Source organism: Lepidochelys kempii, chromosome 3 (genome assembly GCF_965140285.1).
Source record: "Lepidochelys kempii isolate rLepKem1 chromosome 3, rLepKem1.hap1, whole genome shotgun sequence".
Taxonomy (NCBI): domain Eukaryota; kingdom Metazoa; phylum Chordata; order Testudines; family Cheloniidae; genus Lepidochelys; species Lepidochelys kempii.
Genome location: NC_136382.1, coordinates 69,903,792 through 69,918,458, shown reverse-complemented (window position 1 = coordinate 69,918,458; position 14,667 = coordinate 69,903,792). Strand labels below are relative to the sequence as shown.

Genomic DNA, 14,667 nt, shown 5'->3' with positions numbered 1-14,667 from the left:
GTATTCGCAAAAAGAAAAGGAGTACTTGTGGCACCTTAGAGACTAACCCATTTATTTGAGCATAAGCTTTCGTGAGCTGCAGCTCACTTCACTGGATGCATTCAGTGGAAAATACAGTGGGGAGATTTATATACATAGAGAACATAAAACAATGGGTGTTACCATACACACTGTAACGAGAGTGATCACTTAAGGTGAGCTATTACCAGCAGGAGAGCGGGGGCGGGGGACGGGACCTTTTGTAGTGATAATCAAGGTGGGCCATTTCCAACAGTTAACAAGAACATCTGAGGAACAGTCAGGTGGGGGGAATAAACATGGGGCAATAGTTTTAATTTGTGTAATGATCCATCCACTCCCAGTCTTTATTCAAGCCTAAGTTAATCGTATCCAGTTTGCAAATTAATTCCAATTCAGCAGTCTCTCGTTGGAGTCTGTTTCTGAAGTTTTTTTGTTGAAGATTTGCAACTTTTAGGTCTGTAATCAAGTGACCAAAGAGATTGAAGTGTTCTCCGACTGGTTTTTGAATGTTATAATTCTTGACGTCTGATTTGTGTCCATTTATTCTTTTACGTAGAGACTGTCCAGTTTGGCCAATGTACTTGGCAGAGGGGCATTGCTGGCACATGATGGCATATATCACATTGGTAGATGTGCAGGTGAACGAGCCTCTGATAGTGTGGCTGATGTGATTAGGCCCTATGATGGTGTCCCCTGAATAGATATATGGACACAGTTGGCAACGGGTTTTGTTGCAAGGATAGGTTCCTGGGTTAGTGGTTCTGTTGTGTGGTGGCTGGTGAGTATTTGCTTCAGGTTGGGGGGTCATCTGTAAGCAAGGACTGGCCTGTCTCCTAAGATCTGTGAGAGTGATGGGTCGTCCTTCAGGATAGGTTGTAGATCCTTGATGATGCATTGGAGAGGTTTTAGTTGAGGGCTGAAGGTGATGGCTAGTGGCATTCTGTTATTTTCTTTGCTAGGCCTGTCCTGTAGTAGGTAACTTCTGGGTACTCTTCTGGCTCTGTCAATCTGTTTCTTCACTTCAGAAGGTGGATATTGTAGTTGTAAGAATGCTTGATAGAGATCTTGTAGGTGTTTGTCTCTGTCTGAGGGGTTGGAGCAAATGCGGTTGTATCGTAGAGCTTGGCTGTAGACAATGGATCGTGTCGTGTAGTCTGGATGAAAGCTGGAGGCATGTAGGTAGGAATAGCGGTCAGTAGGTTTCTGGCATAGGGTGGTGGTTATGTGACCATCGCTTATTAGCACCGTAGTGTCCAGGAAGTGGATCTCTTGTGTGGACTGGTCCAGGCTGAGGTTGATGGTGGGATGGAAATTGTTGAAATCATGGTGGAATTCCTCAAGGTCTTCTTTTCCATGGGTCCAGATGATGAAGATGTCATCAGTGTAGCACGAGTAGGGGCATTAGGGGACGAGAGCTGAGGAAGCGTTGTTCTAAATGAGCCATAAAAATGTTGGCATACTGTGGGGCCATGCGGGTACCCATACCAGTGCCGCTGATTTGAAGGTATACATTGTCCCCAAATGTGAAATAATTATGGATGAGGACAAAGTCTCAAAGTTCAGCCACCAGGTTTGCCGTGACATTATCGGGGATAGTGTTCCTGATGGCTTGTAGTCCATCTTTGTGTGGAATGTGGGTGGAGAGGGCTTCTACATCCATAGTGGCCAAGATGGTGTTTTCAGGAAGATCACCAATGGATTGTAGTTTCCTCAGGAAGTCAGTGGTGTCTCGAAGATAGCTGGGAGTGTTGGTAGCGTAGGGCGTGAGGAGGGAGTCTACATAGCCAGAGAATCCTGCTGTCAGGGTGCCAATGCCTGAGATGATGGGGCGCCCAGGATTTCCAGGTTTATGGATCTTGGGTAGCAGATAGAATATCCCAGGTTGGGGTTCCAGGGGTATGTCTGTGCGGATTTGTTCTTGTGCTTTTTCAGGGAGTTTCTTGAGCAAATGCTGTAGTTTCTTTTGGTAACCCTCAGTGGGATCAGAGGGTAATGGCTTGTAGAAAGTGGTGTTGGAGAGCTGCCTAGCAGCCTCTTGTTCATATTCCGATCTATTCATGATGACGACAGCACCTTCTTTGTCAGTCTTTTTGATTATGTTGTCAGAGTTGTTTCTGAGGCTGTGGATGGTATTGTGTTCTGTTATGGGGCAAGTGATGCTGCTTTTCCACAATTTCAGCCCATGCACGTTGGCGGAAGCACTCTATGTAGAAGTCTAGTCTGTTGTTTCAACCTTCAGGAGGAGTCCACCCAGAATCCTTCTTTTTGTAGTGTTGGTAGGAAGGTCTCTGTGGGTTAGTATGTTGTTCAGAGGTGTGTTGGAAATATTCCTTGAGTCAGAGACGTCGAAAATAGGATTCTAGGTCATCACAGAACTGTATCATGTTCGTGGGAGTGGAGGGACAGAAGGAGAGAAACAGATTGACAGAGCCAGTTGTCTTGTCATATAGATGGTGTATCACAAAACATCTTACAACTACAAAACAGCATTGCCCCAGGAGAAAATAGCAATTTAAAAACAAGAAACCCAATGGACAGAGAGAGACAGACACATGCAGTTGGCCACGATGTCAACAGAACCACAGTTTGAATGGTCGATTCCTCCTTGAACCCAAGTACAGTTCAGATCATAACATTTATTATCTGGTGTGATTAACATAGTGACTATTTCTTTTGCACAAATGCTTGTATTTTACATAATAGTATAATTTACCATTTACAGAACTTTGAATCCCTAGATCTCACAGCACTTTACACAGGATGTGTTGAGAGCACAGACTAATACTGGTGAATGGCTGTGGCATCAAAGGAACCAAGTTCTGAATTATATTTATATCATTATTCCCCCATTTGGGTCATATCATTGGAAATTGGGAGGTGAAATGACAAGTCAGTGCCAGTCAGTAATGTCTAAGCCCTATTCCTTTCTACCATCCTTTTTCTGTATAATTGTCTATATAGATTGTAAGTTTTCCAGGGCTGGGATCTTTCCTCCAGAAGAGCTTGTAAAGCTCCAAGCACACGTTTAGTTCTGTGGCTTTCTGCCATGATCAGTGGCCAAAAGGCTTTTCTAGTGCTGAAGGCTGAGTGTAGCCACTGTGCTGTATCTTTGCACTCAAACATACTGGCCCAGTTCTGCTCTCACTTATACAGATGCAGCTCCCATTGATTTCATCGTAATGATGGACAGTGTGCAATATACTTTTTGCTCTCACAAGCCAAAGATAACCTCATAACACATACGTGGCAGAGAGTGAAGTGAAGCTAAGAGTGGGATATGCAAAATCATTCGTAAAGCATGAAAATAAAATGTGAACTTTGTTGCCTGGTGTAACACCCATACCAAAAGAAAGTCACTCTGCAGACAAAGCATTCTTGTGTGAACTTTATTTAACACTATAATTGTCATTGTTTTTGCTATTGATTTAAGGTCCGATGAGTATTGGGTGGATAAGGAATGCAGGGTCAGGACCATAGTGAATGAGGTTTGATTTACTGATAGTTTGCATGATTGGTGTGACGATTAGGGACCAGGTATCCCAGGGGGAGAACAAGGGGTGTAAACCCCAAAGAATAAGCAATTGATTCAACTGATTGTATACAATATTACTGTACTATAAAAGGACATTGAGTGAGGTCTTTTATGAAAGCTGGTGATTAATATCATTGTGAAATGTACATATAAACACTATATTAAGAATTATGGATACTAACTAAGATTATGCTTTAAAGTCTGTGACCAAACAAAGGGGGAAACAGGTTTTCTCCCAGATAGAAGGGAAGGCAGCTATCTAAGTGTCTCCAGTGCATTTTGGAATCAAAACAACAAAAGCCTCATTTACATACAGATCAGCCGGGTGGCAGGAAGTCAACAGGAAGGGAAGACCAGCAGGAGGCCATCCTGACTCTGGGGACAAAACAGTGAGTTTTGGGAAACATAAGCAGAAGCCTTTTTGTCATCCATCACTTAGGGGACATAGAGAATTGTGAGCCTGTGAAAGCTGGATCCCCTCACCTGCAGGGTGAGGGATACTGGTAACTTGATATAAGTAAGAAAACTGCTTAAGCAAAAATTGTAACTTGCTAAGATGAAGTTTGGTCCCAAGAAAGTTTTGTTTGTAACCATCCCAGTCTCTTTTCTCTTGCTGTGTACATCTTAAATCTCTGTTCTTTGTTAATAAACTTATTCTTGTTTTATTACAAAATCATCTCAGTGCTGTGAATTAAAGTGGAGTGTGAGTCTTCAGCTACCCTAACAGGCTGATGTGTGCCACCTCTTAAGGAGGAGGCAGCTAACTTAATAACTTCCATGAGTGCCCAGTGAGAGGGACTGGACTCTGCAGGGAGATGTCCCTGGGGAACTTGGGAATTGGAGTTTACTGATTGTTACCTTCAAGGCAATGTTTGAACTGACACACAGCTTAGCAGCAGAAAAGTTCACTCATGCTAAGGCAGAGCAGAAACACAGGGACTCTCAATTCTGGGTGTCCTAAGCAAGACATCACAATAGGTATTACACAATACCAAGAACAAACCAAATTCTACTTTATCTGCAAAACAGACTAAAAACTTGAGCAACAGCACTGATAACAAAATATTAGCCCACATCCTCTTCCCACCTGAAGATTCATGATTCAAAAAAAATCTTGCAAAAATTAAAGCTAAGGGCCACAGACACCAGCTGATACAGCATGTGTAGAACATGTGATAGTGAGCAGTGTGAAATTCATTTTTATTTACACTAGTGAACGTCAATGCCCATGAGCTGCCTTTGGATTTGTTTCTGTCAGCTACCAGGGAATTGATACAATTTCCCACATATTCTGAAAATAAAATTGCTCCCATCACTTAAGGGGCTGAATTCTCAGGTGGGCTGCAGCAGTACTCATCACACTTGATGGTAGGGACAAAGATGTCTGGCTATCCTCTGGGATGCTAGAGGCAGCAGGGCATTGAATTGGTCACTCACATTAATTATAGAATTCTCAGTGGCACTTCAGCAACAACCCCCAACATGTCCCCTAGACTGGGAAGCTCTGAGGGGTGTATTAGAGCTGCCCAGAGATTCCTCTAACAGGGAATGCTCAGCTGCCCGTATTTAGGGAAGTTTAAATTAACTTGGCATTGCCAGAAGGGAACAGAAGTGACATAACAAGGCCAGCGATCTCATCGAGTGTCCGTAATGTGTGTATAAAAAAGAAAATCACACATGGTATATATGCATCTGTATATAGACCCAGCACTGCAAAAGACATATACACATAGTAAAGGAGATATTAAATTTTGAATGCCAATCCAAGATAGTTCGTAGGTATGACAGATAGCCATGTATTTTTTTTAGTACATTCTGCTCCATTTTGCATTTAGCTTCTGCTGTACATCTGTAATTGTGGTGCACTTTGTTATATAGAAAAATAGGAGGCACTGATTTTAGGATTGCTGGTCTGCACTACTGGGAGATTGATGCTGCTGCAATCAATGCAGCAGGGGTTGATTTAGTGGGTCTAGTGAAGATCTGCTAAATCGATGGCAGAGCATTCTTTGGTCGACCCTTGTGCTCCAGCTCCCCGAGAAGATTAAGGTAAGTCAATGGGAGAGCATCTCCCATTGATGCAGTGCAGTGAAGACACCGGGATAAGTCGACCTAAGCTACGTTATTCACATAGCTGGAGTAGCGTAATTGTGGTCGACTTACTCCAGTAGTGAAGACAAGCTCTTCGTATTTCTTTTGTATTGGATTTACAAAGTGTATTGTCTTCTCCAGCTTTCTTTACCTTCTCTGGAAAGGTAATGGGGCCTTTATTTAGCGGTTTTCAGAAACTGTACTGGAGACCAGGAAGGTATTCACTGAGCATATTAAACTAAAATCATATTCAACAGAATCATGTTAAGAAATAGGTAATAGGCAGTGCTATACTGCATCAGATTAGTAGTCCATTTAGACCGATATCCTGTCATGACAGTTGTCAACATGAGATGCTGTAGAAGAAGGTGCAAGAAAACCAATAATAGACAATTATGAACTATACTGCCTATAAAGAGAATTTTTTTTACCCTATCAGTGATTGGCTTATGCCTTGGAGTTTGAGGGCTTATGTTTCTAATTTTTTAAAATCTCATCCAATGTAGCTCTTGAAAATTCTTATTATCCATATAAATGTAAACCCCTTTTTTATTTTTGCTTGTTTCATTTTTTTTGTTTTTAATCCTTCTAAGCTCTTGGTCTCAGTGTTTCTTGTCCTAATAAGAATATAATTCTGACCAGTTATAGTTATATATATATAAAATAAACAAATAAAATTTGGCACTTTAAAAGGGCCACTTCCTGAAGCCAAGAACAATTATGAGCAAACACTGAATTTATTCCTCAGCTCAACCAGAAGTTAGGGGCTTGATGCAGGAACCACTTGGTGAAATCCTATGGTCTGCATAATGCAGGCAATCAGACAATATAATCACAACAGTCCCTTCTGGCCCTAAAATACTTGCATCTGAGTTCCATGGGTGCTGTGTTTGTGGGTTTTTTTAAAAATCCTTTTGTCAGTTTTAAATTTGTTGTCTTTCTTTTAATATCATTCAGTACCTCCTTGTTTTAAATATTTTGAGAAATGTAAATAGAGAGCATCCAGCTGATTTTCTCACTCGTATTCTTTGTTTTCTATAACTCTGCCATGTCCCTTCTTTCTCATCTCCTCACTAAAGTAAATGGTGTCAGTTTTTTCAATCTGTCCTCATGTTGGGAGTCTTTCTATGCCTCTAATCATTTTGGTTGTGTATATCTGGACCCACCTATTTCTGCTTTGTCTGTGTGAGCTGGAGTGTCCAGAATTAAATATAGTATTCCAGGTGAGGGTGTATCATTTATTTAGGTGGTGGCATTATAATATCTTCAGTATTGTCCATAACATTCTACTTCGATTACTCGTATCTTTTGAGCAGAAGGTTTTCATTGAGCAGTTCTACAGTGACGCTCAGGTCTTTCTCCTGAGCGGTTAAATCAGAATCAGATTTAATCAGAATTAGTACTGTGTATGAATTGTTATGATTCTTCTTCCCAGTGTGCAGTACCTGAGGATCACAGGAATTGCCTTACTGGATCAGAACTGTGGTCCATCTAGTCAAGTATCTTATCTCCAACAGTGGCTTACACAGAGGAAAGTTCAATAAACCCTAAAGCAGACAGTTATGAGGTAACGTTCCTCCAGGGAAAGTTTCCTCCTAACCCCTACAGTTACTGTTTGGCTTTATAGTCCTATCAAAACTCCTGTTTGTTAGAACTCTGGATATTCTTCTTGTTCATATAAATGTCAAATCCTTTTTTGAATCTTGCTAAGCTCTTAGCCTCAATGGTAGCTTGTCCTTGTGTTATGAGGCTAAGTGTTCCCAATCTACTTTCTCTAAAGCATTTATTTTTTGTATACTTTTATCATGTATCCTCTTATCTACCTCCTTTCACAGTCTTGTTTGATATGAGAGTTTTTCATGTCCTTAATCATTCTTGCTGTCCATCTCTGATTTTGCTATCCCCTTTTTGTGATGGGGTCATCAGCAATTAACACAATATCCCTAGTGAGGCTCTACCACTGATTTATATACAGGCCTAATATTTTCATATTATGCTCCTTTTAGATGTGTGGCAATTCTCCAAAAAGGGCCAAATTCTTTAATCATGAGTAATTTAATAATTTCAAGTCAACTACAACTTTTGCCACCTCTCTGTTCACCTTTTCTCCAAGTCATTAATAAAGGTGTTATATAACACTGGTCCTGGTACAGATCTTGGGCCACCCTATTGCTGGCCTTTCGTCATGGTAAAAATCCATCATTTATTCCTGCTTTGTTTCTGCCTCTTAGCTAGTTTCCAATCCATAATGGTATTTTACACTTCATCCTATGATTACTTAATTTCCTTATTACACCCCCTTGGTGAGAGACTTTGTCAATGGCTTTTTGAAAACCCAAATCAATTTTATTAGCTATTCTCTTTAATTTACTATTTTGTTGACACACTTAAAGAACTTTAACTTATTGGAGAGACACCCTTTTCTTTTACAGAAGCCATGCTGGTTTGGCTCTATCATATCATGTTCATCTAACTGTTTAATAGTTCTGTTTATAATTATTATTTCAACCAATATACCCCCAATGAAGTATACTGGTTTATAATTCCCTAGATCAGCCCTACAGCCTTTCTCAAAATAGGTGCAACATTTGGTACCCTGTAGTAGAGTAGCTGATTTTAATAAGAGCAACATGGAGTTGTGCACATCTGTAACTGAGCACAGACAATTGTCCAGTGTTTCCACCTGGTCATCATCATGCCCTAATTAACTTTATATGCAAACAGATGACACCAGTATTTAACACACATGTCGAGAAACACTTTTACCCATAGACCTGATTCTTACTAATTTCAGGTTTCAAAGTAGCAGCCGTGTTAGTCTGTATTCGCAAAAAGAAAAGGAGGACTTGTGGCACCTTAGAAACTAACAAATTTATTTGACCATAAGCTTTCGTGAGCTACAGCTCACTTCATGAAAGCATGAAAGCTTATGCTCAAATACATTTGTTAGTCTCTAAGGTGCCACAAGTCCTCCTTTTCTTTTTACTGATTTCAGTGGAGTATTCATATGTTTATTTTTAAGCTCGGTTTTTGTTGGAAACTTCTCAACCTCATTTGGTGTCTTTTTTTTCTTGCATTCGCTATTGCCAACATAGAATTCCAATTCCTCCACTCGAGTTCTGCCTCTACCAACCAGTGACCCCCCCAAACAAATGGATTTAACTGTCCTGCCTTACCCCTTTTATTTTCTTAGTAACTCTCTGATCATTAATTGCAGCAGTATTTAAATCTTGTAAAGTCTGACTTTCAGGGCAAAGGGGTTCAGGGTTCTTAATTATTCTAATCCTTCCTCCTATATTGATGTGGAATTGTTGTGATTGCAGAATCAGATTTCCTCTTAGAGGTGCATGGGACAGTTAGCTGACAGGACTATAATTGAATTCCCAGCGTATGCCGGTTGGTTAATTTTTTTCACCCTTTATTCAGGGGCTTGTTGCTATCTCCTTACTGTGGTTCTAGTTTGTGGTATATTCCATTATATCTGAATGAAAAATGAATTCATTTTCTCACTTGCTGTACAGGGCAATGGAGGACTAAGAATCAAGGTAGACTTCATGTAGAGAGAGAACAATGCAATACTAATGCCCTGGAGGGAATGGAGTGATTTTATTACTACTTGGTTATACATTACAAAGGTTTATGGGAAACAAGCTCCCCCCAGTCCACATGCACAGCTCCCATTGGTGCAGTGGACTGAGAGCATCATATGACAGTGCATAAATATAGTCAGACAAAAGTGAATCTACAATAATATCACCTTGCTACTGTATGAAGTTTTGTTGTAGCCATGTCGGTTCTAGGATATTAGCGAGACAAAGTAATATCTTCTATTGAACCAAATTCTGTTGGTGAGAAAGACAAGGTTTTAAGTTACACAAAGCTCTTCTTCAGGTCAGGGGTAGCTTGAAAGCTTGTCTCTTTCACCAACAGAAGTTGATCCAATAAAAGATATTACCTCACTCACCTTGATAATGGGCAGACCTGTTTGAAGTCCAGGTCACATCAGTTTAGTTTTTGGATCAAACCCTATTTTTACTATAGTCAGCACAAAAGAAACAATGTAGCAGCAGAAAAGCAAGTGCTTCCTAGTCTACCTTGAGCATCCTCAGCAAAATTACCTGCTACACTCTCATTCTAGAATCCTTTTGGCAGTAATCGTATCTGAAGTAGAAAGAGCACAGCCTGATTCTCAGAGACCATGCTGAAGTTGTAGGGCTGGCAGCTGAGAAAACCTTGTTAGACTTAGAAATGGACATTAAAAATATGGCTGTGGACTGTATGCATGGTAATTCCATGATAGTAGCTGCAGCAAGTCTTCCTGGTCTCCTCCATGCTGCCTCACCTGCCACCATGCCCAGAAGCCCTCCTGCTCTCATGGTAATTCTGGCAGTGGGGAGCTGCCCAGTCAAAACTACCATTCATACTGCAACTCCTTAACATAGCATGGAAACCAGTGAGACAAAATAACTCATCCACTAAGATGTCATCTTTTAGAGTCACTTCGGGTACAGTGATTACAGATCTTCAGTGACAGGCAGCCCTTTTGTTAATCTTTTACAGCCACATCTATAAGAAGAATCATGATATGACCAAAACTCGGAAAGGAAAAACCGAACAGCTTCTGAGAGTCGATGATCATGATTTCACCATGAGGCCGGCTTTTGGAGGTAGGAATATTGTTTTGTCTATTTTTCAGTTCATTTGTTTTGGGAAAATATCTCTGAGCCAGATTGTTCTCTCGTACCTCTGTGTAAGGTGAAAAGAGCTCCAATACCTTCAGTGGATACTCCAAGGTAACTGTAGCAGACTATGGGCTCCAGTTCTCCAAGAGAACAGACAGACTCCTTTCTATCGCTAAACTCTTCTTCGGCTGAGTAGTGCTTCCAAGAGCATGGATCTGGACCTTTTCTTAAATAATATTTCACTCTGCTTGATAATTGTGTCTAGAAGGGAAGAACAGCTACAGTTATTAGTGGGATGTTTATTTCTAGTTGTGAAAAAGGCTCATGATGAGCTTCTGAGTTGACATGATTAAATTATAAAATAATTAAACAGATAAATCATCAGCCAGGTCACTCTGCATGCTCACAGAAGAACTGGAATAGTTTTGTCAGGCTGTAAACCTGATTTCTCATAACCTTGTACAACGACATAGGAGGAGGAGGAACCAGGCCCACCGATACCTTTCCATCCTTTTCTCAACCCATCAACCACAGGAATTTGCTTAGGAGCCACCCTCTTGATGCTAAAGGATGATCCCTGCTCACTACTGCAGATGTCAGTCATGGCAGCAGTGGCAATGTCAGCCCTGAAGTAATCCTCCCTATAGCTGGGTCTAACCCAGACAAGCTATGGGGGAAAAAGAAGAGCAGGTGAGGGGAGAAGCTGCTGCAGAGGGCAGAAAGTTAGTTCCTGCCACCACATATCAGGAGCCAGCAGATCAAAGATGCCCTCCCACCCCCCAGTCTTCCTAACAGACAATTGGGTTCTGGAAAGCAGATCCTGTCCTCTTTCAAGTGGCTACCAGGCTAAGGTGATCACATGTCCCTAAAAATTGGGAATGTTCTGGTATTTTGCCATGCTCCACTACTCAAACTGATTCCCTAGCCCTGTAAGTCAGCGTCAGTCCTCCACCTCCTTAATGCAGGGTCCTTAAAGGAGGGAGGACAAGAGGTAAAGCTTTTTAGCTATAGAAGTTCTCCTGTAGCTGCTTCTGGAACAGCAGCTTTCCTGGATATCTGTTCTTCTCCTGCTTCCAAGCAGGAAGCAGTGGTGTAAAACACTGGCTGCATGCATGCAATGATGTATCCCCTCTGATGGCTGGCTTCAGTGATTATAACAAGCCTATTACTTATCTATAGCTACAGGAGTTCTGTGGGCTGTGTTTTGGTGCTGAAAGGTTTGGGTTGGCTGAATCCCACTACTGATGAAAATGAAAGGGCAGAAGTAAAATGCTAAAACTGGAAAAAAATAAACCACCTGGGGTTGTGCTGCTAATGACCCTCCCAGGACTGAGGAGGGCAAGTTCAGATACGCATGGCTGTGTGAACTGCCTTTAAAATGGAGACACACTGTACTGATAATTTAGGCAAAACAGGCCAGGCATTCCTGACACAACATGGCACAATATTACCAGAGGAAACAAGGGCAAAGAACTCCAGCACAGACATGTATTTACCACATGCTCACATTACAGCACATAATCTGAAAGGCTGTGCTGACTGTAATCTATATTCCTGTCTTGCTGTGACTGCAGTGGTTGGTAATCATAGCCATATTATTCAGTATTATATTAAAATGCTAATTAAACATCAGAAGGAAAGTAGACAAAAATAACATTAAGTATGGTTGTATTCCAAAAACAGAATGTAAAATGTCACTGTAGGACCCATGTTTATCTCCCAATGATTCCAGATCAAATTTATGCAGTTTACAAGTAATAGTTCAGGATACACTCAGCTAGCAAATCTATTGTGTAAGCAGATGCTGTATTGTAGCTCTGTTCAGAACCTGAAATGAGTACATAATGCAGCAGCCTCTTGGTTAAGTGGAGTATTTCACTGTCAGCACATGACCTGGACTTCTGACTGGCTGCCTGTAGGTTTCCTAACGGAGTTGAAAGTGTTGATTTTGACCTTAAAAGCCCTACGTTGCCTGAGACCTGAGTGTTGCCAGCTCTCATGATATTATTGAGTCTCGTGACATTTGCTGTTTTTACTTAAAACCCCAACTTCTGGAGTCATGTGTTTACATGAGAATCTCCGCTTTCATGGAAGAAAAAAAAAAAAGGCAGTAAGCGTCTAGCCACTGTGGTAGGAAAGAAAAGCCTGCAAACGTGATCTAAGTGCACCTTAAAGGCTCAGATACTGGAATGAAAATAAAGAATTAAGCATCTTTTATAGTTAAAAATCTTAGGATTTTCAAGCTAGCCTCATGATTTTTGAACACTTGAAGTAGACAGTACAGCACTGACTCTCGTGGTACTGCTACAAGTGTGATGAAGAGTATGGCTTGGCTTGGAATCTCCTTGTTTTATATAAGAGGGAGCGGCTGGTAGGGTATTCTCCTGAGCAAGGCCCTCTACTTTGGATCCGTTCTCCTCACTTGGTCGGAAATAGCCTGAATCAAGTGATCTCCAGGGGATGTTCTTTCTGGCTGGGCATACGGCTGGGCTGCTATGTATTTGGTGTGGAAGGGTTGTGGGGAGGCTGAAGGGCAGACATTTTGTTGTGCTATGGGCCGAAGGGCTAGGTTTTATGGGATCTGCTGCTATTTTTATATTGTATTTCCTTCTGTTGTTGTATTTTTAATATTTTATCAGGGTACCCAGAGCCTGAGAGAGTTGTTTCTTTGCAAGTTTCACACCAAAATAAAGGAAGGCATGTTTACATTCTTGTAACTCTAATACAGTGTATTTTAAATATTTTACCCATTTTAACAGAGTATTTAAAAAAAACCACACACAATCCTGCAAGATCCTAAAAACCTGAAGCAGTTTTTGCAGTTTCAACCCAACGTTCATCAACTTAATGAGCAGACTATTTGGAAGCTGCATTTGCAGAAGTTTCAGAAAATTGCACTTTCAGCTTCAGAGATGAGTTTCTGAACGCATCTTGGCAGGAGGCGGGGGATGGGTGGGGAGACCATGTTTCTGTAATTTCTGCTGAAAACAATGACCTCTCACAAAGGTCTTCTTTGAATTAGCAAAATTACCCAAGGCTGACAATGGGTGTCAGCAAATGGGTGCAGCTGAACAGGGTTTAACTGTATATGGCTAAGAACAAACCTTGGCAACAACTTAATTAGATTAGACTGTCCGCTATGTAAGCACAAATCAAATGCAACCAGACAACTTTGTGACAGCAACTGGATGTTTTAGGTTCCTGTGGTATCAAAAATCTTGTCGTGTATATTTCTAGTGACCTAAAATAAATCATATAGAAAAAGTTTAGGAAAAAAGTAGAGTAAATTAACTGGATATATATTTTTCTTTTGTAATGTTATACATAATAAAATCATAGGGCCTCATTCACCACTGCATCACTCCAACAGAGTTATACCAGTGTAAAACTGAAATCAATGGGGCCTCATTCTCATATAATCTCTTATAAGCTAAGGCCCTTTTACACTGGGTGTAACTGTAATCTGTGCCCACTGTAAGGCCCTTTTACACTTCCAGAGTGTTGTAAAGGAGCTTTAGTGTAAAAAAGAATCAGGCAAAAGAGCAGAGTAACATACTGTGAATCAGGCCTATAACTTTTTCCAAATGAAAGTGATGACTGTCATCTCAGCAAAAACCCAAATATAAATATTTCACAAGGAACCTAGGCAGTAGTATTAGATTGTAGTGAAATCATGTGTCATGTAGCATGTTTGTAAAACCTGAGAAAAATGAGCAAGAGTTATACGAGGAGAGATTGGGGAAGAATATCAGAAGGAAGGTGAAGTACCCAAGAAAAGTTATCACTGTGAAGCGCTAGAGCAGACGTTATGTAAATTGTGTTATTAACAGCCCAACTGTCATAGTTAAGTCTCGCCTGATGTCAACCCATTAGTTACAGCTAGTGGGTAAAGTGATAATGACAAAGATTGGTGCTTTACTAATGTTCTATGCAGCCTCCTTCCGTCCTAAAATAGATTTCATTTTTTCTGACTCTTTTGGAGTTCTCTCCATGCCGGTGACCTCACTCAAGCCAGCAGATGTTCAGGTATTATTTACAAATATTAATTTTTAAAGATTATGTAAATGTTTTTAGTTGTGCTCTCTTCTTTAAACACCCATTTTAAGCATTTCATCTATGATGTTTCATATTTTACAGGGAGCCTGTGAATAAGCACCTTTGGTTGATACTCAGAATAGCTGTGCCTCCTTTCCTAGGAAACAACCTAATGCTTCATGTTATCCTTATCCATATAGACTGTCCACTAGATCTTGCTGCACTTGTTGAATGATACTTTTATCAGCACCTATGGACAGCTGGGTGACTGAAGCCCTAAATGGCTCACATAGGGTTAGTGTCAAA

At 40.8% G+C, this 14,667-nt stretch overlaps 1 protein-coding gene across 1 annotated transcript in view; it reads left to right on the top strand.

Moving 5' to 3' along the window:
* Positions 1-14,667, top strand: part of LOC140908831 (gamma-aminobutyric acid receptor subunit rho-2) — a 60,574-nt gene that overhangs the window by 5,872 nt on the left and 40,035 nt on the right. The window contains exon 2 of the mRNA XM_073336714.2: positions 10,205-10,311. Coding sequence (XP_073192815.1) covers positions 10,205-10,311 — 107 coding nt within the window. The remainder of the gene's footprint in view (positions 1-10,204; positions 10,312-14,667) is intronic.